The sequence below is a fragment of the Littorina saxatilis genome, linkage group LG5 (genome assembly GCF_037325665.1).
Source record: "Littorina saxatilis isolate snail1 linkage group LG5, US_GU_Lsax_2.0, whole genome shotgun sequence".
Taxonomy (NCBI): Eukaryota; Metazoa; Mollusca; class Gastropoda; order Littorinimorpha; family Littorinidae; genus Littorina; species Littorina saxatilis.
The window spans coordinates 42624961-42648697 of NC_090249.1; the positions used below are offsets into that span (position 1 = coordinate 42624961).

Consider the following 23737-nt stretch of genomic DNA (forward strand, 5'->3'; position numbering starts at 1 on the left):
CCCGAAAAATCGTTTTTCTTCAATTCATTGCATTTGCATTTCATCACTTTTCTTCAGTTCTTTTCTCTTGTGTTTTAAAACCAACACACACACACACACACACACAGCTGACTTAAAATAATGCCTGCATTGCAGTTTCTTACTCAATTAAATCCTTTCTAGATGGAAATCTACATCAGTATTAACTCGATCAATCACCTATTTTTATGCTTATTATTTTTTTTAACTCAAGATCACTCTGGCAATCATTTTATCATGAACTCTTTCACAGTCCTCCCCTGTCCTTAACTTAACGAGCAAATGACTTGTTTGTCTTTCTGATAAAATATTTCATGGTATCTTTTTCATGCACACGTACATGCCTGCATGTTCTCTTTTCCTATAATTCATAAATGACACAGTCTTGTGATCAGTTCATGCAACCCTTTACAGGCTGTAAAAAACAGAAGTTGTTCCTCTCGGCCTCGTGACTCCCGTTTCTAAAGTCTAAGCTGTTTGTCACAATTTATTCCAAATATTGAAGACTTAACAAATTCACACTTTAACTCTTTCAACACGTCCACCCTATGACATGACTATACACTCAGAACGCATGCGCCAAAGCATATAAATAGCCTGCTGACAACCAAAATTGGGACATTTTGAAAAAAATATTGTATTTTGAAAAAAATATTGTAAAAAAACTAGTACATGTGGGGATTTACTTTTTGCACACAATTAAAGAAAGATTTTTCATTGTTTCAGAAATGTACTTTGTATTTGTCAAAAGGCTTGTTGTGTTTGTGTGGTATGCTATTGAAAATGTCAATAAATAGCCTGCTGACAACCAAAATTTGAAAATTTTGAAAAAAATATTGTATTTTGAAAAAAATATTGTAAAAAAACTAGTACATGTGGAGACTTACTTTTTGCACACAATTAAAGAAAGATCTTTCATTGTTTCAGAAATGTACTTTGTATTTGTCAAAAGGCTTGTTGTGTTTGTGTGGTATGCTATTGAAAATGTCAACAATTTAAATAAAAAAAAGTCCAGAGGCACCACATAAATACTACAGACATGTTTGAAAATATGCACAAAATGTTGTTAGTGAATACTCAAAAAAGAATTTACTAACCTGAATGATACAATGAGATGACTGGGTGATGACTATGATGAATATATCCATGTAGAAGAAAAGAAACACTTGCTGTCACAGTATTTACAGTGCCACAGAGCACAGCTCAACGCAAAACGCCACACCACATTCCAGGCACCAGAATCGAGTCCCATTGCGTTGGGTTTTATCCATAGAAGAAAAGAAACACTTGCTGTCACAGTATTTACAGTTTTTGTATAAATGACTTGTTTAGAACTCGGTTTATGCACGGAGAACATCCTTCTTTGTGTGCCACACTTCGAAGCACGGATCAACACAAAGCGCCACAGCCATGTGGCCACAGCCGGAACATTCCCGGCACCAGAATCGCGTCCGTCCGCTTGCATTGGGTTTTGGCCAAAGTAGCATTGACACCTCGAGCTCTTGATTTGGCTAATAGCTCATTCACCCTCATCACTCACTTATCCATCTATCACAACACCACTGTTTCATGCACACACAGTCACTACCTTCCTTCTGCACGCCGCTTCGCTTCGCAACAACACTGACAACTCGCGACATTTTGGAATCCTAAATATGAAACTAAGGCATGGGTTGGTCCCGTCAATGACCTGTAGTATCCAAACTAACCAATGAAATCAACTGTTCTGGGAGTTATTTGTCGCGTATGGTAATGCAGCCGACCTCTGAACCTATGACGTGGGTTTTCGTATGGAAAATCCCCAGCGTGGTATTTTCCACTTCCAACGCTACTATTAAGGCGGTGTGAGGCGAAGCGACTCACGCACCTTACGCACGGATTCTGGCGGCGTGCTGACAACGGCATGATCAGTGAACGCTTGTATTCGGGCGGCGCGTCGCGAAAAAGTTAAACTACTGTTTCAATTTTTTCTCAGGTACATTATTGCATCATCATCTCTCTCTCACAGACAAACTCCTCCCCGACCATACACACACAACTCCACCCCACATACACTCCCCCCCCCCCCCCTCACACACACAATCTACATCAATATCACAAAATTTCATCGTCATCTCTTTCTCTTGGCCCCTCGTCTCCCTCCCTTTCCTCTCATGGGCTGTTTTTCGGCTGCCTGTTCTGGAACAGCCTTTGCGCGAAAAAATTCGTACAGCTGCTTGGCTTGAACGGAGTTTCCTAAAACTGTGGTAAGTTCATCCAGAGACGCTTGCGACACGGCCAGCATGTTTTCAAACTTGGCGAGAATGCCGCGGTAGTTTTTAGATGTCACACCTGGCATGCGTAGCACCATGTCCTGCAAGGCAAAGAGAGGCCAAACGTTTTAGTTATCGCACTGATGCAGTCTTCAACCAAACAATTCCACATGAACTACAGTGAAGTCCGGATGTAGTGATAGCCCTCGGGACCAAATTTTTTTATCACTACATCCGGACTATCATTACACCAGGACGTCCGGTTATAGTGATATTTTTGTAGGTTTTATCACTACATCCGGACGTTCGGTTATAGTTCTATTTTTTTAGGTTTTCTTACTACATCCGGCCAATCGCTTGTAGTTGTAGTGATATCTTCAAAGCTTTTGTTGCTACATGCGGCGGCACATTTGGTAAACTAGCCTCAAGGCAGTAACAAGGTGATTTTGGAACCACTATTGATTTCGTTTTGTGACGTTTATTATGTCGTCTTTGTCAGGCTTGCAAATGTCCTGTGTTAACCTACCCCCGTCCTGGCAGTTCAACAGCCTGTGTGTGTGTGTGTGTGTGTGTGTGTGTGTGTGTGTGTGTGTGTGTGTGTGTGCGTGCGTGCGTGCGTGCGTGCGTGCGTGCGTGTGTGTGTGTGTTTTAGAGAGAGAGAGAGAGAGAAGGGCCACTTAGAAATAAGGGTTAAATGAAAAATTGTCAGATTTTTTAGGAATGAAAATAGTCTTTAATCAGTGACAACCTTGTACTTCTTTGCAATTTCCGTCTGTGTACCTTGTTTTCTTTCAATGTCTTTCAAGTGATCAATTTTCCGCTTCAGGGTAAGCACAGTGCGTGGCTGGCTTTTGCTCGCCATTTTGGTAAAGGGAGATTACTCTCGAACATTATCACTACAGCCGGACTTTAGCTTCCCCGGGACTTGAAAATAGTATCACTACAAGCGGACTATCACTATATCCGGACTGAAAAATATCACTACAACCGGACTAAGTTAACAAAGAACATGAACAACTGGGACCGGGACCCAGAAATTCTATTACTACAGCCGGACTATCACTATATGGGTCTATCACTACAGCCGGACTTCACTGTACCATGCTTTTGTGGGTAATTCTGTACATTTCATTATAATTCTGACAGCGGTCAAACTACTCACAATTTTATATTTATTGTATTTTAGTTGTCACGCTGATGCAGTCTTCAACTAGGAAATTAAAAAAAAAATCCCACATTAACTTCTATGTAAAACAAATGAAAAGTAATGGAAAACAGTCTTGGGATGCACAGGAATACATGCTGACCACAGTAACTGTTTTCACAGAGACAGCCACATATGGCATGCTTTAAGATAAGATTACATAAGAAAACTTTCATTTTCATTTTACACAAACATAGACATTTTTCTTTTTACCATAGGTATATGGCTGTACTGGTCCCCCCATTCCACAGCCTCCCCGCCAGCCTTCATCATCATGGCATCAGTAGCCACCGGCTCTGGTCTGTTCATCTGCGAAGCATTTTCAGATGTTTAATTGACTTTTTTCTTTGGACTACACAATTTCATATATAAGATATCCATAAAAAAAATGTTTGTCAATATTTTATGTGAGGTACCTTTTATTTCAATCCCATGCATTAAAAAATGATTAACACTTTCTACCCCACCTATGTTCACCAAGGTTTTTTTTTGCAGCAGGTCACACAGAATTGTAGTACATATAACTGTGTAGAAATTGTGTATCAGCATGCTAAAATCGAAAATTTCTAAAATAAATTTTCATTTAATTAATATACTTACTCAACTCACATAAATAGCATTAACTTCAGTTCATTGCTTAGGTATTGAAGTAGTACTCATAACAAAACCACACGATCAATGACGATTTCCCGCGTTAGCTCTCACGTAATCTCATTCCTCTTAGAATTGTGGGAGATAAAATTATAATGTACATTCAATGAGAACTGAAGAATTCCCTTTGCAAGTCTTGAAGCAAGTCCAGAAAAGATCAAACAACTGCTAGTTTTGAAGCATTTTTAACATAAACAAGCTGGTAAACCCTAATCAGTCTAGTGTAGAGGCCAGTCTCTTTGATTGTAAACCCTAATCAGTCTAGTGTAGAGGCCAGTCTCTTTGATTGTAAACCCTAATCAGTCTAGTGTAGAGGCCAGTCTCTTTGATTGTAAACCCTAATCAGTCTTGTGTAGAGGCCAGTCTCTTTGATTGTAAACCCTAATCAGTCTTGTGTAGAGGCCAGTCTCTTTGACTGTAAACCCTAATCAGTCTAGTGTAGAGGCCAGTCTCTTTGATTGTAAACCCTAATCAGTCTAGTGTAGAGGCCAGTCTCTTTGATTGTAAACCCTAATCAGTCTAGTGTAGAGGCCAGTCTCTTTGATTGTAAACCCTAATCAGTCTAGTGTAGAGGCCAGTCTCTTTGATTGTAAACCCTAATCAGTCTAGTGTAGAGGCCAGTCTCTTTGATAGTAAACCCTAATCAGTCTTGTGTAGAGGCCAGTCTCTTTGATTGTAAACCCTAATCAGTCTAGTGTAGAGGCCAGTCTCTTTGATTGTAAACCCTAATCAGTCTTGTGTAGAGGCCAGTCTCTTTGACTGTAAACCCTAATCAGTCTAGTGTAGAGGCCAGTCTCTTTGATTATCTAGGGCTGAGGCAGAGAAAAAGCAAGTGGTGTGCATACCTTAAGCTCTTCAAAGATCTCTGCTGTGGCATACGGGCTGGGACACCATAGGATACGCAGCTGTGGAAAATGCATGGTCAGCAGGGCCAGACGAGACGTCGTTTCATTGAGATTCACCTCATTCGGCATTGGATACTTGCCCTGAAATAACAGAGCAATGTTATCTGCTTGTGTGAGATGTTAAACTTTTTGAAACAGTTGAGAGGAATCAAATGATAAAGCTTCTGCTTTGAAAATGAAAAAGCTAATTTGTCTGTCTTTTTATTTATTCTTAGTTTTTGTAATTTTTTTATTGTAGAAAACTTTTAATGTTTACAATGAACCCATAGATGTGTTAGCTAAACGGAAAGTATGTGAGTACACACACATACACACTCTGTCTCTCTCTCTTTCCATAGAATTAGCTTAGTAATGTTGATGCCAAGAGGGAAGATTTAGCTGAATCAGAAAACTTCCTCCGAAGCTCAGACACCAAGGCGCTCACAGGTTCAATACAACTGAAATTACAATCATCAAATGCAGCCGGGTAGCTCAGGTGGTAGAGCACTGGACTTGTGATCGAAAGGTCGCTGGTTCGAATCCGGGCAGGGACGGACACGGGTCAACTTTATGTGCAGACCCAGAGACGGTATCCATCTCCCACCCCCGTGTCACCACAATGGCACGTTAAAGATCTTGGTCATTCTACCATAAGTGCAGATGGCTGATACCACCTAAACACGCATACATCAAAAGCCGTGAGGGCGTAAAAGCTCGAATCGTATAAACCAATTCATGTCCAATATAGGCAATTAAGACCTGACGGACAATAAGCCCCTTAAAATTTACAGCCTCATTAGATTGTTACTCCCTCTTCCACTGCTACCTTTCTCTTGTACGATTTTATTTTCTAAATGTTTCCCATCCTTCTTTAAAATCTGAAAAAAAGAAGAAAAAGAACAATCCTGAAAAAGATATTCACCTGAAGGGAGAATGATTTGTTGGGGTCAAATTCGATGAGAAGCACAGGGCGCTTGTAACAGCGACACATGGCCACACACTGGTTGTACAGTCGTCCACTGTTTAGACTGCCGATCAGATCACTGACGCTCTTTCGTTCCACGCAGATGTCTGGTGTCAGGATGTAGTCGCCGATCTGAGCAGTGAAAGACACCATGTACAAATGAATTTTGGAACGTTGGCAGTCTATTTGTTTTTGGATTTCATAGTTTCAATAATCTGGAGCATGTATATAAAGATTTCATGTTTCACTCCATATCACAGGACGCAATGCCAGAAATGATTCTTTACCGGCTCAGCACTGTCGCTAGTTTCAATGCTCGTCAGTCAAAATCACATCCTTGAAATTGTCTTCATGTACTTGCTTGCTTTTACTTTGCACTCAACATGTCCATAAAGAAGCACCATGCTGGTATGAATGTTTTTTCTGCGCTTGATTCGGCTTTGTGTCAGAACCTAAGTCTATGGGCTGTCTGGAATTTGATTGTGCAGCTCAAGTTGTGAATGGTATGACTCCGCATAATTGTGAACCAATAGTTCATAAACTTTTTAAAACAAAAATACAAAATAATACCTGTATTTTATGTGAAAAGGGTATCTTAAGCATACACTGCTTGTTCTTCACCGTTTTTTTCAAAACCCGAAACACACTGACAAAGTTTTTTTTGCTGAGCCTTACTTACCTCAATGGTAACAGGCTCCACCCCAATGCCACGCCTGTGGATGAGAGAAGGCAGCTCACTGCGGAACTCTCGCATGTCCACTATTACCTGAAAGATGGAAAGTACATATCGTTTAAACGTTTATATTTTTACTTAAAAAAAAACCCACAAAACCTTCAGAGGTTAGGCGTCTGCACACAGATGACTGAAATATTAGGTTGGATGACTTGAATGTGAGCAAAGTATCAAATCTGACCTCACGTTTTTCCTTTTACAATGTTTTCAACATCCCATTATAATTTTCTTCAAGTTATAAAGTTTCTCACTTTCCGTTGGCCAGCCAGCTGAGGTAGCCCTCCTTTCCTGGAGTCGGCAGCTTCAGCTGCATCAAGCTCTTTTTGAAGGGCAGGGTCCATGTCTTTGCCATCACGCTCCTCTGGGATCACCATGGTCTGAAAGAATCAAATGTCGTAACTGTAAGTTCTATATAGAGATTTTAAGTACAGCGGAACTCCCCTTTTAAGACACCCCGATTTAAGACTCCCTCCCTTTTAAGACCCTGTTTTCTCAGATGTTCTGTTGATAACCTCTGTAAATTTACCCCCATTTTAAGACTCCCTCGTGGCGGGGATGTAGCTCAGTCGGTAGCGCGCTGGATTTATATCCAGTTGGCCGCTGTCAGCGTGAGTTCTTCTCCACAGAGATTTATTTCTCAGAGTCAACTTTGTGTGCAGACTCTCCTCGGTGTCCGAACACCCCCGTGTGTACACGCAAGCACAAGACCAAGTGCGCACGAAAATGATCCTGTAATCCATGTCAGAGTTCGGTGGGTTATAGAAACACGAAAATACCCAGCATGCTTCCTCCAAAAACGGCGTATGGCTGCCTAAATGGCGGGGTAAAAAACGGTCATACACGTAAAATTCCACTCGTGCAAAAAACAAGAGTGTACGTTGGAGTTTCAGCCCACGAACGCAGCAGAAGAAGAAGAAGACTCCCTCTATTTTCTGACCTGATTTTCGTAGATTTGTTGAGGTCTTAAAAGGGGGGTTCCACTGTACAAACAGTGTAACATACCTGTCAAGTCCTACGCATTCTGCGTAATTCTTACGGTTTTTCAGTGTTTTTTTGGTCCTACGTCGTATACCTCAAACCATACGCATTTTCAGCATTTTTTTTGTTTGTTTTTTGGCTGGCATGGACTGCCGTTCATTCATTTCTGAGGCCGAGGAGCTTGCACCAGCCACACAACAGAAGTTCTGGCATGATGTGCGCCAGTTCTATGTGGCCTGTGTGAGGAAAATGTTGAATAAATTTCCATTTGGCAGTGAAACCCTGCAACACCTTCAAGTGCTGGATCACAGTCTGGGAGCTGACACACTGACTGCCTTCTTGCAGGTCAAAATTAACTCTGATGCATGCTGCCATGATTTTAAGGTGACTGGCAGCATGATTGACAAAGCAAAGATTTGCACAGATGAATACAACAAAGAACACAAGTGACAAGTGAGAAAAAAAATGAACGAACAAGAGTGCAGTGTAAATGTATTACATGTTGTGGTAAATAAAGAGCAGTTTGTGTGGAAAGGAATTGATGTGTTTTACTTTTAGTTTGCGAAAAACAATCTGATTGGTTTAGTGTGTATGTTCGAGAAGTTGAATTTGTGCGTTTAACCACATCCTGATCCACGCATTAACTATGGTTTTTGATCCCCAACTATGGTTTCTTATGCCATTTACTATGGTCAGAGGCCAAAAGTACTTGACAGGTATGGTGTAACTCGTCAAAACTATCGGTCTTTTTTAATGTGAGAAGTACCGTGCCACATGCAATGTGAGGCCCCTCCAATGAGAGGATACCTCCCATGAAAGAACACATTTTGATGTCCTAATGTCTATTTTCTTCACCAAAATATAACTGCCATGATAGGCCATCTGCAATGAAAGAACCTTTTTTTTTTTTTTAGCCCCAAGGGTGTCCATTCTTCACAGGTACCACTGTCTGGAGAAGATACATTTCTCTTGTTATCAACAGTATAGCTATAACTAAACCTCCTGAAAACAACCTTAAAATGCACATATTGACAATCTTTAAGTAAAGGTGAAGTAACTGTTGGGCAAAGGCACACAAATGCAATTCTTACTGCTTTTTCTCTAATGAGAAACTCAAAAGCCTCTTTTTCTCGCCGAAGAGTGGTGAGGTAGCGCTGTTCCTCCACTGATCCTGTGTACAACAGGAAATACACACGCAGCTGACGTTTGGGGTGGGACGCCTTGTAAACCTGCACAAAAAGACACTTTCACATCATCTGAGTCCCTCAAAGCACTAGATAATGATGAGGAAGCAGATGAAGGGGTAAAAGACAAAGAAGAAAACAATGAAGAGAAAAGGGGAAAGAAGAATAAGGCTGAGAAATGAAAGAGGTGGGACGTACGAGGTTGGAAGGGAAATGTGGCAGTAGGAAAAGGAGGAGGGAGAGGGGAAGATGAAACAACATCACGCCTGGCTCTGCTGACCATGGAATTTGACAGTGAACATGAACCGAAAGGAGAAACAAGAAAAGCAGATTGAAAAACGCAGAGGAATTCTCACTAACTTCCACCCTCACCTGAAACATTAGTCTCAGCAACCCTCACCTCTAGCTGTCGAACAAACTGCATGTCAGGATCATACAGAACAACGTAGGTGGGTTGAAGCTCCAGCAGAACCTTGGTCAGTCCGTGAGGGTCAGTACAGCCGTGCAGTGGGTGCAGAATGGTCACGGGGCCAGACACCAGGCCGTAATAAGCATCTTTGGAGGGAACCTCTGAGCCACACCGTCCTTCCTCCATTATCTGTAAACAGCAAACTAACACATGTGATAGACTACTTTTTAAATTAATGGACTGTGAGGGACCACAGTTGAATTCCTAGAGCCAGCCTTTTGTACAGATTCACTAATTCCCTCATGGACAAACAGTATTCACAAATCAACACTTTCAACAAGACTAGAGTTCTTTCCCTTTATGTTTCCCTACATATCATAACCCCTCTTTGGTTTTGTGCTGCTTTTGTTTTTGCTTTTGCTTTTGGTTTATCTGTGTATTCGATGTCCCGGAGAAACCTCCATAGGCGAAAATTCGACCTTGTCTTAGTGCTGTCTTTTTTTCAACAATGTCTACAATAAGTCAAAAGCAACGAGAACTTTGAACCTACTTCTTTTTCTCTCTGCTCCTCTCCCTTTCCGTCTTCCTCCTCATCATCATCAAACATCCCAAAATCCTCCTCCTCCTCCTCCTCTCCTGCTTCGGACACGGCTCCTTCTTCAACCTCTCCCTCCTCTTTATGTGCGTCTCGGGCCATTTGTGTGAGCGTCACCCCTGCTTTCTTCTCCTTTGCTGTCTTTGTCGTCTTCTGTCTGCCTTGTCTTTTTTTTGCTGTTGGAACCGGAAATTCTGCCTGTAAAGTGTTAATTCAAAAAGAAACATTTATTTTTTCTTTATTTGGTGTTTAACGTCGTTTTCAACCGTTCAAGGTTATATCGCGACGGGGAAAGGGGGGAGATGGGATAGAGCCACTTGTTAATTGTTTCTTGTTCACAAAAGCACTAATCAAAAAATTGCTCCAGGGGCTTGCAACGTAGTACAATATATGACCTTACTGGGAGAATGCAAGTTTCCAGTACAAAGGACTTAACATTTCTTACATACTGCTTGACTAAAATCTTTACAAACATTGACTATATTCTATACAAGAAACACTTAACAAGGGTAAAAGGAGAAACAGAATCCGTTAGTCGCCTCTTACGACATGCTGGGGAGCATCGGGTAAATTCTTCCCCCAAACCCGCGGGGGGAAAGAAACATTTAAATAAGACTACCATTAATACATGCATAAGAACAATATTTGTTAAGATTTATTTGTGGCACATGCGATGAGAGGCCCCTTTGATGAGAGGACGGCTCTCCAGAAAGGACACTTTCTGTTACCCCACTGTCTGTTATCTCTACCAAAGTATACCTGTCATGAAAGGCCACCTGCAATGTAGGGACACTTTTAGCTGTTCTCAAAGGTGTCCTTTTATCACAGGTATCACTGTGTAGACATGTACATTAAATGTGTGGTTGGAATGTTCAATTATTTGGACATGGTCTGGTATTTAGAAACAGTGCAAAAAAAAGGCCATCTGAGCTTGTCCATCCATTCTATCTTCAAAAATAAATCTATTGGCATTTGTGTTTTAAGTACACATGTGCATGACGGTGGGCAACTGTAACACATATACAGACAGAAAGAGTGCCACTAACCTCATTCTCAATACTTTTTGCTCTCATACCCAGGTACTTCTTGTAAAGCCTGACCAACAATTCCCTTGATCCGTGGCACAGGAACTGGAAAGCAAAACACAAATTACGAATCCTTCCAAGAGTCATAAATGTGTTTGACTGAATTAAAACTTGTTATTGTAGTAATGTCAGGCATATTTACCTACAAAGCTAATCAAAAAAGCTTGCTGGAAGCTAAGTGACACACAAAGAATAGTCCTCATTGTCCAGGGATTGTGTTAATTTATAATTTGAACTATGCAACATCTTTACCATTTTACAAACAAAAGCATGGATTCGGTGGGTTATACCGGCACGGTTGGCCTAGTGGTAAGGCGTCCGCCCCGATCGGGAGGTCGTGGGTTCGAACCCCGGCCGGGTCATACCTAAGACTTTAAAATTGGCAATCTAGTGGCTGCTCCGCCTGGCGTCTGACATTATGGGGTTAGCGCTAGGACTGGTTGGTCCGGTGTCAGAAGAATGTGACTGGGTGAGACATGAAGCCTGTGCTGCGACTTCTGTCTTGTGTGTGGCGCACGTTATACTGTCAAAGCAGCACCGCCCTGATATGGCCCTTCGTGGTCGGCTGGGCGTTAAGCAAACAAACAAACAAAATTCGGTGGGTTGATATGTAAGAAGAAAGAAAAAAACCTTCTTTACCAATTATATTAAAACGTGTCTGAAATATCCTACTAAACTTGATCATATTGCATCCCCCGAAATCGGCGTATGCTGCATGAATGGCGGGGTAAAAACGGTCGTACGCATAAAAATCCACTTGTGCAAAAACATGAGTGAACGTGGGAGTTTCATCCCATGAATGAAGAAGAAGAAGAAGAAGATCATATTGCAAAGCAGCAAAGTCATTCTGCAATGTCTATGTCCATCTTTTACATTGCACGACTTCATCAGCCATGGCAAAATAAGCACTTAGAAATCCTCTATTTCTTCATCCTGTGCACACAGTGACCCTGACCTCTCTTAACTGGTTGCATGTGCGATCATCCTCGGCACACACCAGCACCCTGCAGTCTTCGGGATTTTTAAGGTCTCCGCTGGATACCATCTGTTGGATCTCTACCTGGATCTCGTCAAGCGCTTGTTTCAGTGCCTCCCACTTTGGTGTCTCTTCCAACAGTGGCGGCTTTTCTGTGAAACCAAATCATAATTCTATTAGTTCACTTCAATGTGTATTGTAATTCAATCAAGTTAGCGTTTTAATGAAACAGATCCTGTGATTGGTCAGAATGCCCCAACTCATTAAAAATTACCGGTCATTAATTATCAATGTCAACTCGCTAAAAAAGCCATTGGCTACCTGCTGGCGAGGCGCATTGATACAACCTCAACTAGTCTCGGTTAGCTTTGAGGGTCATTTTACAAGTAGGAAATATGAAGGCCAACGAAATACCGAGACCATAAGGCATGTGAAGTGATGACGTCGAATATGTGACGTAAGTTGATGCATGAATTCTTCCGGACTACGTCAGTCAATTCCAAGATCGCTTTGGTGATGAAAAGAATTTGTTTCAGAGTTTAAAAAAATGTATGTGAAAGAAAAAAAAAACAGGAGCACACTGATAAGATAGGAATACAGAGACATATTTCTTGGGACTTGACCCTTGCGGGTAGGTGGACTGAAAGTAGTGTGTGAACAGAACAGAACCAATTCTGTTTACAACCGCATGAAAGCAGGAAAGAGATCGTCGTCAGATTGAATTACAATAACATTAACATGCTTCCATGTCGCTTCGCTCCGCCGGGCTTCAATTAGCTTTGATCAGGCGTCAATCCACGATGACGACCTTGAAGTTTCAAATGTAAGCATGTTAATGTGTAATTATTATTTAACTTGGCAATATGTGTGTTGAAAACAGTGGTGGCTTTTCTGCAAAACCTAATAATTATAATAATAATTGTATTAGTTCACTTCGATGTGTATTGTTATTTGACTTGGCATTATGTGTGTTGAAAGAGTTAATCAACTCCAGCTTCCGTGATTATAAACATGAAAATGACCTGAAAACGTCTTCAGCATCATCTTTATCGGTTTTTGTTTCATCTTACGTGAACTGTCAGTTTCATGCTTTGAGTTTGAGGTCCTTCTCAGACAAAATTAATGATGCAATTTGACCTGATTCTTTATTACTCTTAGTTTGAGCACGCATTTTTCAAACAAGCAGGACACACGTAGGGCTGATGGGGTCCATGTCGACCAAAAGAGTGGGATTCCCTGTAGGTGGAGTTCCTGGAGGGGGATTCCCTGTATACAGGTGTCTAATGGAAATCTTCTATTCATTATCTTTTCAACAGAGCATCCCAAACCCTATAGCTCCCTCATAACACCTACCTTTTTTCTTGCCTTTCCCTGCTTCTTTGTCTTTGGCTGGGCTGCCCTGGTTCCCAAAGACTCTTTGTTTAGCATTCTGGAAAATACAAGGATAGTATGATCAACAGTACAGCAGACTTCCACTAACTCGCGGTCCACTAAATCGCGAATTTGTCTATATCGCGGAGACTTCTTGGACCCCGAAAAAAACAGGACCGACCTTTAACAAAAAAATTTATTTTTTATTTTTTATTTTTTAATACAAAATTAGTCACGTAAAGGCCAAAAAATAGTACAGATCATGAAAAAATGTTCTGGTTGGTCCGTGTCAGAATAATGTGACTGGGTGAGACATGAAGCCTGTGCTGCGACTTCTTCCGCCCGGCTTGTTATAAACCCCTTGCATCTGTTTCATGTCTGTAAGTCAAAGAGTTTCAAGTTTTATTAGCAATAATCTAAACTTTTTAAATAGAGACAAAAGGAAAGAAAGTTTGGAAATGAAAAAAGAAGGCGAAATCAATAATCACCACATATGCACACATAACCACAGACCCACAAACACACACTTACCACAAACAAACTGTCAGCAGCATCCAGAAACAACCAGCCAGTATTTTGCCCAAATGCTTTCTCGCTGGTTCTAACAGAAAAACACCAAGAAATTGCTGATCATTTCAAATGCACAAAAATAAAAATAACAAATCATAAAAATTCAGTGAATGGGGCTGCTATTTTGTAAATTATCATGTTATAAAAATGAAGCTTAGCTCTCGATGAAGCTAGAAACACTGTCATGAAAACCTGCCAAAATAAGCAAATGAAGGTAAGGATAAAATGACATAATAAATTACAGGTTCTACAAAATATATGAAAGAAAAAGGAGAACACAACCACAGAATAAACAAGAAATGTGAGTCAAAAACAACAACACATTTACAAAAACAGTTTTAAAAACCTTTTTGCACTAACTTGATCGAGTTGACAAGGTTGTAGAAGGTCACACAGTCATACTGAGTCAAATACCTGAAATTGTGACAGGAAGATGAAAATTAATGCAGAAAATGAAATACTCGGACTGAACATATACTGAATGAAAGAGTGTGACATGAAGTTCTTGTACATCATTGTAAAGAGTGTGAATGACGTTTTTAGTTTAGATGTCAAGCGCTTAGAGCAAGCCTTTTTAACGAAAGTTTTTGATTTAGCGCTATATAAATGTTCTTCTTATTATTATTATTATTATTGAACATATTACAGTGAAATCTGCTTTTAGAAAAAGCTCTTGGGGAAATGTGTTCGATGTTCACTTGAAGCTGACTACAGTGTATTAAAATAAACACACTGGGAATTGCAAATGACTGTTTCAAAAAAGAAAGTTTGCATTACATATCATTCTACTTAAAATATTACCATTACTGAGTTCACAGTGATCAGATTCAACTGCAAGTTAGAATGTTATATTTTAACTGAATAAATCCTGGTTACTGAGTCATATACTGCTACAAAACAAGAAAATCAACATATTGTAAACACATAAAAATGTAGAATAAAAGAAAATAAATGATAATCTCACTTCAAGACAAGCCTGAGAGTCTTGAGATCTGCCACCAACTGTCTCGTTTTGCTGCTCAGCATGTGCCACACAGGGTCTAACTGTAATCGAACCATGCGGTCAAAGTCGCGCCCCATTGCCGTCTCCACACTGATTTCCTCCATGTCAATCTGAGAAAGGAATAACTTTTAAGAGTAAGTAAAATGTTTGACTAAGATTGACATACATGTAAACAATGGAACCAGACACACAATAAACAAACACACATAAACTGAATGATTCACCAAAACCTTTAACTAACCATCATCTTCCCAGTAAAAGAGATTTCACAGTACATGTAGTAAGAAAAATTGCTCACAGCAGGCGTGCAGCGTTTGAGTTCCTTGATACAGACGTTAATCAGATCCAGAAGAGCTGTCTGGCAGTCTGTCATCAGTGGAGTCAGTTGCAAGTGAAGCTCCACCACATCCACCTGCAAAGATCAATCAATCAATCAAAGAACCAACAAGCCAGCCAGACTGCCTGTCCTTTTATACTTTGCTCATCCGTCACAGGAAAAGCTTCTTACCTTGAGTTTGTAAAAAACATGACACGACATTAGCTTGAAATCGAGGCCACAGGAAAAGCTTCTTACCTTGAGTTTGTAAAAAACATGACACGACATTAGCTTGAAATCGAGGCCACAGGAAAAGCTTCTTACCTTGTGTTTGTTGAGACAAGATACCACATTAGCTTGAAATCGGGGCCACAGGAAAAGCTTCTTGACGAACAGATTCTTCATGATGCGTTCCACATGGCAGAACCCTGAGGTGAAGGCTTCAGGGATGTCCGAGAAGGCCTTGATGAATCCTGTCTGCAATAAGCATGAGTTTGTCAGCTTATACTTCTTCTCGTTCGCTACTGAGGCCTCTTTAAAGTAAAAAGCAGAAGGTTTTTATCTTGTGATAAGTGTGAGGGTAATGGTTTAAACGGACTGTCCCCCGAAAACGGAGTATGGCTACCTAAATGACGGGGTAAACACCGTCGTACAGAACACTGACTGAAGTTACCTGTAAATTCTTCTTTTTCTGTGTTTGTGGGCTGTGATCCCCATCTACACTCAAGTGTAAGCGCAAGTTGGCTTTTATGTTTGGCCATTTTTTCCCACCCCTTTGGCAGTATACTTTGATTTTGGGGGATAACTGTAACAGTCAAAAGCATATCAGCAATGCACAGAGAGACAGACACTCATTTATACACTCACTTTATTCTTTTCTCTATACAATCGTAGAATGAATGCTTCCTGGCAGGACTCAATGACCCTGAAAAAAGAATACAACAATAACTGACTGCTTTAATGTTATAAGGCAGTATCAAAAACTCAATCAAAACAGCAAACAGACATATAGTTTTACTGAAAACCAACAGAAACATTATCCAGCTTCACTTGAGCAGTAACTGCACTTTACATCTTCTTGCTGCACTATTAAAACAAATGCATAGGCCTGTTTTCCACTTCAAAAGCAGCGCACTTTTAATAGTGCAAAGCAAAAGAAGATTCATACACACTTGTGAGCCTTGTAGACGAGGATTCCGGAGACCTTGTCCACCGGCACACGGTCAGTCAGAAGGTCGACCACTAAGATTCTTGACGTGATGAACTGAACTCCACCCTCCAAGTAGGATTTCTGTCTGTAACACGAAACTGATAGTAATACAGCGATGCCTGTCACAAACAAATGTCCCCGAGAACTTTGCTGCAGGTGTCCTTTCACAAAAAAACAACCCAACAACACTGGTTCAGTTCACAATATAAATTGCATAAAATAAAAATTAAAATAAAAAAAATAAATCCCTGCGCTTAGAACTGTACCCACGGAATACGCGCGATGTAAGCCTCATATTGATTGATTGATTGATTGAGTCAATGGTTGGTTCGGCAAAGGTCCCTAGTTGGTTATTGTTTTTTGTATGGTCCTTATAACCTATATGGCTATCCAATTTGAAGCAAAAAACCCCAAACTTTTTTGTTCTTGAATGAAACACCAGCAACTCACTGTTGCAGTACTTTTTCTCACAAAATCAAGCTGATATGCACTGTTTCAAATGTCAAGAGTGTTGCTGGTGAATCAGAAACAAAAATTACTGTTAAATAGACTTGAACTGGTGAGTGTCAAGCATAATCGAGGCGCGTCTAAATTGTTAAATTGTCCCTGTGTTCCCTCAAATAGCACGATTTTGACCCATTTAAAAAATAATAAATAAAAATCAACAACACAAAATAACCTTACCTACCTTACATTTTTGCAAAAGTTTGAAACTTGCTCTTTTAGAAAATATATGAAACATTTGAAAGAACATACCTTTTGTTGTCTTCACATCCAGTCAAACTACCTCTTTGAAGCAAAAAAACCCACAAACTTTCTACGTCATGGGTTCATCATACACAATGTCATGATCGACACTTTCATTGTCCGAATCATCACCCAAATTATCGTCCATTGGCACAAACTCGTCACCAGAATCTAAAATATCATCTCCACTATCATCATCACTAAGGTCAAGATCAGAACCGTACTGAATAACAAGTTCTAGCACTCTTTTCAAGTTACTACGTCTTGTAGCAGAACGATCCGCCATCTTGGAAAAGTCAAAACACGTGGGTCGCACACCGTCAACAAAATCAAATTAATCCCAACAATTGAAGGGAAGGAACTGTTTACAGTGAATGGTTCCACTGTAGACAGATAGAAGTTTATTGCGGGGGTTGTTTCCCTTGGTCAGCAGGGCCGTTTACACCGTTAAAAATTCGTGATATCCGTCGGAACTAAACTACAGACGTGCGGGCAACGCTAAACACAGGTGTCGAAATTCCAATTCCGATACACAGCGAATGAGTTAAAAAAGGAGGGAGTCTTAAAATGGGGGTAATTTTACAGAGGTTATGAACAGAAAGTCTAAAAAAACAAGGTCTTAAAAAGGAGGGAATCTTAAATTGGGGGGATATGCTGTATAAACAAAGAAATTATCCAAGACACACACCTGTCAGCAGCACTGAACTCATTGGTGATCACCTTGGGCAGAGGTTGGACTCCCTGACTCTCCAGCTGCTGCATCAGATAGTCCTGCACAAGGATAAACAAATCAAAAATTAAATCTTTAGACCATCGCTGATTGTATCCTTTTTTTACATTCACACAAATGCAAGTTACTTCTACATGTATCACTTTTTTTGGTTATTGTTGGCCTCATTGAAATGAAAGGCTTTCCCTCAATTTATTTTTAAACTGTCTAAAAAGTACAACCCCGACAGGAAGATACTGTTCACTCAACAATGATCAGATGGCAACAATTGAAGAAGGGGGTTGATTAACTTAATGAAAAAAATGCATGCACATGCCTTACATGGTTATATTCTAACACTTAAACACTGGAGAAAACACAACAAGAACCAATGTTCCAGTATTTCGTTATCAATATTTGGTCAGCTGTTGATAGCTGACTTCTTAAGGGTGACTGGAAAAGAAATACTGTAATATATCACCAAGATGGACATGACAATAATTCTAACCTCATCCGTTGAATTGGTGTTGAGCACCAGAACCAGACTGCCTGGATCACAGTAAACATTGAGATAACTCAAGAATATTCTGTCCACACCCAGACCCCTGAAACAATAATGTATAAAATATATATATGTCAAATTATGGCATGAATGATCACCAGTTCCACTTTCAACTCAGACTCGTAATATACTGAGCTACATAATGTTAATAAGGCACAAAAAAAATAATTCGGTTTAGGGTAACCCGACAGACCCTATTTTTTTCCTGCCGACCCTAAAACGTTTTTTTCATTTCTCAAAAAAACAAAACAACTTTTGGCACATTTTGCGAACCATACTGAGACTAAGGTAAGTAACCTCTTTTAAACTCGACCAAATCTGTAAAAAAAAGAAGTTAAAAAAAAGAAAAAAAGACGACCGACCGACCCTATCTTTTTTGGTCACGTTACCCTCAACCAACACATTTTTGTGTGTGCCTAATATATATATAATTAATACACATCATGCAAGAATGGCTACTCTATGTTTACAATGAAAAAAAAAATGTAGGACGTGTCAACAGCAATATGCACAGCTGAATATGTGTAGAGGTATAATAGTACAGCAGTCCCTGCAATGTACGGCCCCCGGCGTGAGCGGACACCTGACATGTACGGACACATTTGCTCGGCACGGAGTGTTTTCCTTCTATATTTGCCCCCCCCTTAAACGGACACCTGCAAAACGTGGACGCGGACACTCATTTTCGGTCCCAACAGCAGGTCATACCTCCAATGTACGGACAGACCATCGTCAAATGTTCACCACAACAAAGTCGATAACAGAGCAGTCCGGCTCTTGGTACAAAGATCACAGCCGCAATGGCGTGATGACAGTCACTGATAACTTGAGTGCACGTGTACCCATCAGGAGAGAGGGGGGGGGTAGTTTTGGTCAGGAGTGGAGTACATGCGAAGATGCCAACATGAAACTGCACTGTGCTCTTTATTCTTGTCTGTTGGACGTAAACAACAGAAACCACAGTCGATGAAGGTCCTGAGCGAAAGAGAGTGAAAAACGGCCACAGTTCTCAGCATCGTGTGTCTGTGTGTAACCTCTTTCATTGACAAGATACTCTTGTTTCCCCTCAGCCTTGACCAGTGAGTCGGTTGCCTAATCTGTGAACCCTTCAGTTGTCTTGCTTTGTCAAAAGTTACGACACAGTCAACTGGTTTTGCTCTGAGTGAACAGTGCAACCATGTACTGGAGGGAGTGAGAGAGAGGGAGGGGGGGTGGAGGGGTAGCTGGCTAAACTCTGTGGGGTGTCCGGTGTCACTACATGTCAGCAGGAAGAGCATTGGAGAGAAATAGAGAGGTGTACTCTTCCACATAATTTCCAAGCATCAGTTGTCACGGCTTGGGGTAGGCATTAGTGAGGGAGAGTGGGAGCTGTGTTATGTACTGTGTATTTCCGACTGAAGAGTGAAAAAGTCACTGCCATGCCACATGATCGCCATGCAGTCAATAAAGCCAGACAAGAAGAAAATAAATTACATGACTATGACATGCAGCTCTATCTGCTGCTATTTCTTCAAACTGGTTTTCAAGCTTATTCTTTCAAAGCATCTGCACACGCTCCTCTGTGCTGTGTTTGTGTGGCTGCTTTCGTATGTCAGTGCATGGTGAGTGTGTTCACTGCCTTGAGGATTTATTTTATCTCTTCTTTTCAACATTTTTCATACAAATCATTTTTACAGAACGTTTAAAGAAGTATTAGGAGTTTATTGTTATTGTTTAGTAGCCACAATAAGTGATTAGCATAGATTCAATCCTGTTGTTTGTGTGTCTCTGTGTGAATGTATGGCGGAGGGGGTGGTGTGGTCACCCCTCCCGTGACCGGACACCTGCAATGTACGGACAGTTTTGCTATGGCCCAAGGGTGTCCGTTCATGAGAGGGACTGCTGTAATACATATCAGACTCAAAGTTCAGATTCCCTTATACAGTTACATGCAAACAGGTATATAAATAGGTATAATGAACAAAGCACAGCACTTCTTAGAGTTGCATGACCAGTGTGATTGCCTTGGAAAGAAGAGCATAATAACTTATATTTAGCCTACAAAAAATCAAAAAAATCCTTACCAAGTTACTCATTTAATGTACGGCAACATGACTATTTTAATGGGGAGTATGCATACCTGGCTGTAATAAACAATCCATCGTTGTGGAATCCCTCCAAGAAAATCTGGTTCTCGTATTCAAGCAGGGTCATTATGGCACTCGCAGCTTACCGAGCTGAAACAGATAATTCATACAAGAAATAAGAAAAGAAAAAAGGCCACAAAGTATCTGTATCTGTGACAATACGTTGAAAAAGCACTTCTGGCATTTGATCAACGGAAGGGAGGAGCGCATATAAATAAGTCCTAGACTGGGTGGAGATGAGATTTAAAGATCTCCACAGATCCTGCCAGAACTTGATCGTCCTGTAGATGGTTCCAGTCTACGATTGTCCTGGGAAAATAAGAGTCTGTTTTTGCAGGAATAGTTTGAAAGCAGCGGCTATTGTTCGTAACACTGTTTTCAACCGGTCGGGTCACTTTGTGCCCCGGACTACCCCGGACTACAAGAAATGTTTGGACAACAAAGACAGATCTATTGATCTCTGTTTATTTACAAAACCCGTTGTGCCCCAGACTACCCCGGACTACCCCGGACTACCAGAAATGTTTGGACAACAAAGACAGATCTATTGATCTGTGTTTATTTACAAAACCCTTTGTGCCCCAGACTACCCCGGACTACAAGAAATGTTTGGACAACAAAGACAGATCTATTGATCTGTGTTTATTTACAAAACCCAGACTTTGTGCCCCGGACTACCCCGGACTACAAGAAATGTTTGGACAACAAAGACAGATCATGTGATGCCACAATCTATTGATCTGTGTTTATCCCCGAGTACGCTAAAACTAGGGCTCAGCAGACTTTAATTGTGTGTGTGTCTGTCTGTCTGTCTGGACTTAACAGCTTATTGCTGGGAAACTATTGGGCGCAGTTCGTTCAAAAGTTCATCATGACGTCATGCCTCCCTGTAGTCTTTTTCTCTCGCGCGGTGTGTGTGTGTGTGTGTGTTCATTTTGTGCACATGTGTTAGTGTTACTGTTTGTGTGTGTGTGTGTGTGTGTGTGTGTGTGTGCGTGCGCGTGCATGAGTCTGTACTCGTGTGTGTGTGTGTGCGTGTGTGTGTGTGTGTGTGTGTGTGTGTGTGTAAGAAAGAGAGAGAGGGAGAGAGAGAGGGAGTGAGGGAGAGAGAGTGTGTGTGTGTGAAGAGTACTCGGGTCCAGCGCGAGCGTTTTTTATCAAGCTGTCGAACTCACAGAATGAAACTAAACGCACTGCTTTTTTCACCAACATACTCGTAGTTTCGTCAGTCCACCGCTCGTGGCAAAGGCAGTGAAATCGACAAGCCATGCAGAATAGTGCGGTAGTGGTCGCTCTGAGCAGGATAACATGCTTTTACCGCTTTTATGTGAAATCAGTGGGGACAAGGCAGATGAGACACAGTTCACACAATTAACATACAAGCAAAAAACAACAGAGTCAATGCATAGTGTTGCTGCAGTAGGCCACCGAAGTGACAATTATTTTATTAAATTCTGTAATTATTTTACCTTACCTATGTTTTTCAAGAATAGATAGTTAATTGCCCAACCTGTTAATTAATTTAGTTGGGGATTCTCATGGAATCCAACAATTGAATTTTATTATAAAATCTGGAGAGTCCATAAAGCTTTTGGGGCTGTTCCGCCATAACGCTGACAATTGAAACGTTAGTTTGATATCATTTATTTAGATATATGTTTATGCCAGATGCCACAGTCGCCGGCTGCTCAGCCCAAAAACCGCTCAGGGCGAAAGGGAAGTAGTCTGGGACCTGGTGCAACTGTGGACTATAGCCTAAGTTTCGGTTCCAGACCAATCAATAATGGTACTGCACCGAAGCTCAAACGGTGGTGCCAGCACACCCTGGCAGCATGCAGAATAAAAATTGTCAGAATCAAAAGTGAATAGGAGCCAATAAGGGCATGTAATGTAATAAACCATGGACAGAATTATGGCATGGTTAGAGGCTAACTCATTCCAGTGACAGGAACTAAAAGTGACAAGCAAATTTACTAACATATTCAGCAAGGTGACAACAATAATAGCTTGCAATATAATGACACCATGACAAGGATAAGAAACTAAATTTCCATTGCAATATTTAACAAAGGTAAACGCTGGACTACAGACGTTCGGATGAACCCAGTCCATACCAAGAAAGAAGAAGAAGAAGAAAGTAGGCCACCGAAGTGACAATTATTTTATTAAATTCTGTAATTATTTTACCTTACCTGTTTTTCAAGAATAGATAGTTAATTGCCCAACCTGTTAATTAATTTAGTTGGGGATTCTCATGGAATCCAACAATTGAATTTTATTATAAAATCTAGAGAGTCCATAAAGCTTTTGGGGCTGTTCCGCCATAACGCTGTCCGGGGTAGTCCTGGGTAGTCCTGGGTACTGGTCCGGAGTAGTCTGGGGCACAAAGGGTTTTGTAAATAAACACAGATCAATAGATCTGTCTTTGTTGTCCAAACATTTCTTGTAGTCCGGGGTAGTCCGGGGCACAAAGTGATCCGACCCGTTTTCAACAATATTTGTTGACACAAAATCTTTGAAACACCTTGCCGTCACTTTGCGTTTGTTTCTCGTAGTCGTAGGTTTGAGGTAAGTATGAGATGGTATGGCCGGCACCAGCCCCTCCACCACCTTAAACAGGAAGGTCAGGCGCGGGTATGCACAACACTCTGCACATAGCACACCAGTGGATGAACGTGAAAGTTGAAACTAGAGGCAATGAATTCTTAGTTTTATGACTAAACCAACACCTTTGCTACAGAGTAATCAAGAGTAAACTGGGTACAAAGATCTTACGTGAAATGGTGAACATATAACTCCGATGAACTTCTACTGCTTACAGATCGCAAGTTATTGAAGGCAATTTCAACTCCATGAAGTAAGAGCCATGAGCGCAGCCATTTTGGATAAGTTGAAGTCTTGTAAGAAATAAAATATTGACAATCTCAGCAAATCGGGTCTATAAATAACTTAAAACTTATTCACACTAAAGAAAAATAAAATAATTTTAGAAAGATATAGATATTGTAATGCTATTTAATTGAAGGGAAATTATTCTTCCAAAAATGAAAAACCTGATTAGAGATTATAAATTTAGACTTTGTACCAAGACCTATCAAAACCTGGTCATCTTCGCAACGAATGATGTTAAAATTTAGGAGATTCTTTTACAACACTTCTTTTGCAAGTATTTTATATCACAATATACAAA

General features: G+C 40.6%; 1 protein-coding gene across 2 annotated transcripts; it reads right to left on the minus strand.

Annotated features, from left to right (window-relative positions):
- Nucleotides 1–235: 235 nt before the first annotated feature.
- Nucleotides 236–23439, minus strand: LOC138967195 (DNA repair endonuclease XPF-like). 2 transcript variants are annotated; one of them, XM_070339717.1, is made up of 24 exons: nucleotides 23367–23439; nucleotides 20541–20637; nucleotides 18368–18464; nucleotides 17839–17921; nucleotides 16366–16488; nucleotides 16061–16118; nucleotides 15518–15670; nucleotides 15176–15289; nucleotides 14839–14987; nucleotides 14235–14288; nucleotides 13836–13905; nucleotides 13287–13362; nucleotides 11913–12085; nucleotides 10919–11002; nucleotides 9828–10070; nucleotides 9269–9466; nucleotides 8776–8913; nucleotides 6958–7083; nucleotides 6653–6739; nucleotides 5932–6105; nucleotides 4971–5111; nucleotides 3688–3783; nucleotides 1972–2371; nucleotides 236–547 (listed from the first exon to the last, which is right to left on the minus strand). In XM_070339717.1, the coding sequence occupies exons 2-23, from the start codon at nucleotides 20612–20614 to the stop codon at nucleotides 2129–2131; spliced, it is 2754 nt and encodes a 917-aa protein (XP_070195818.1). In that variant the 5' UTR covers nucleotides 20615–20637; nucleotides 23367–23439; the 3' UTR covers nucleotides 236–547; nucleotides 1972–2128. The 2 variants fall into 2 exon arrangements, with proteins under 2 accessions (XP_070195818.1, XP_070195817.1); XM_070339716.1 differs by having other exon boundaries at nucleotides 23323–23433.
- Nucleotides 23440–23737: the final 298 nt, after the last annotated feature.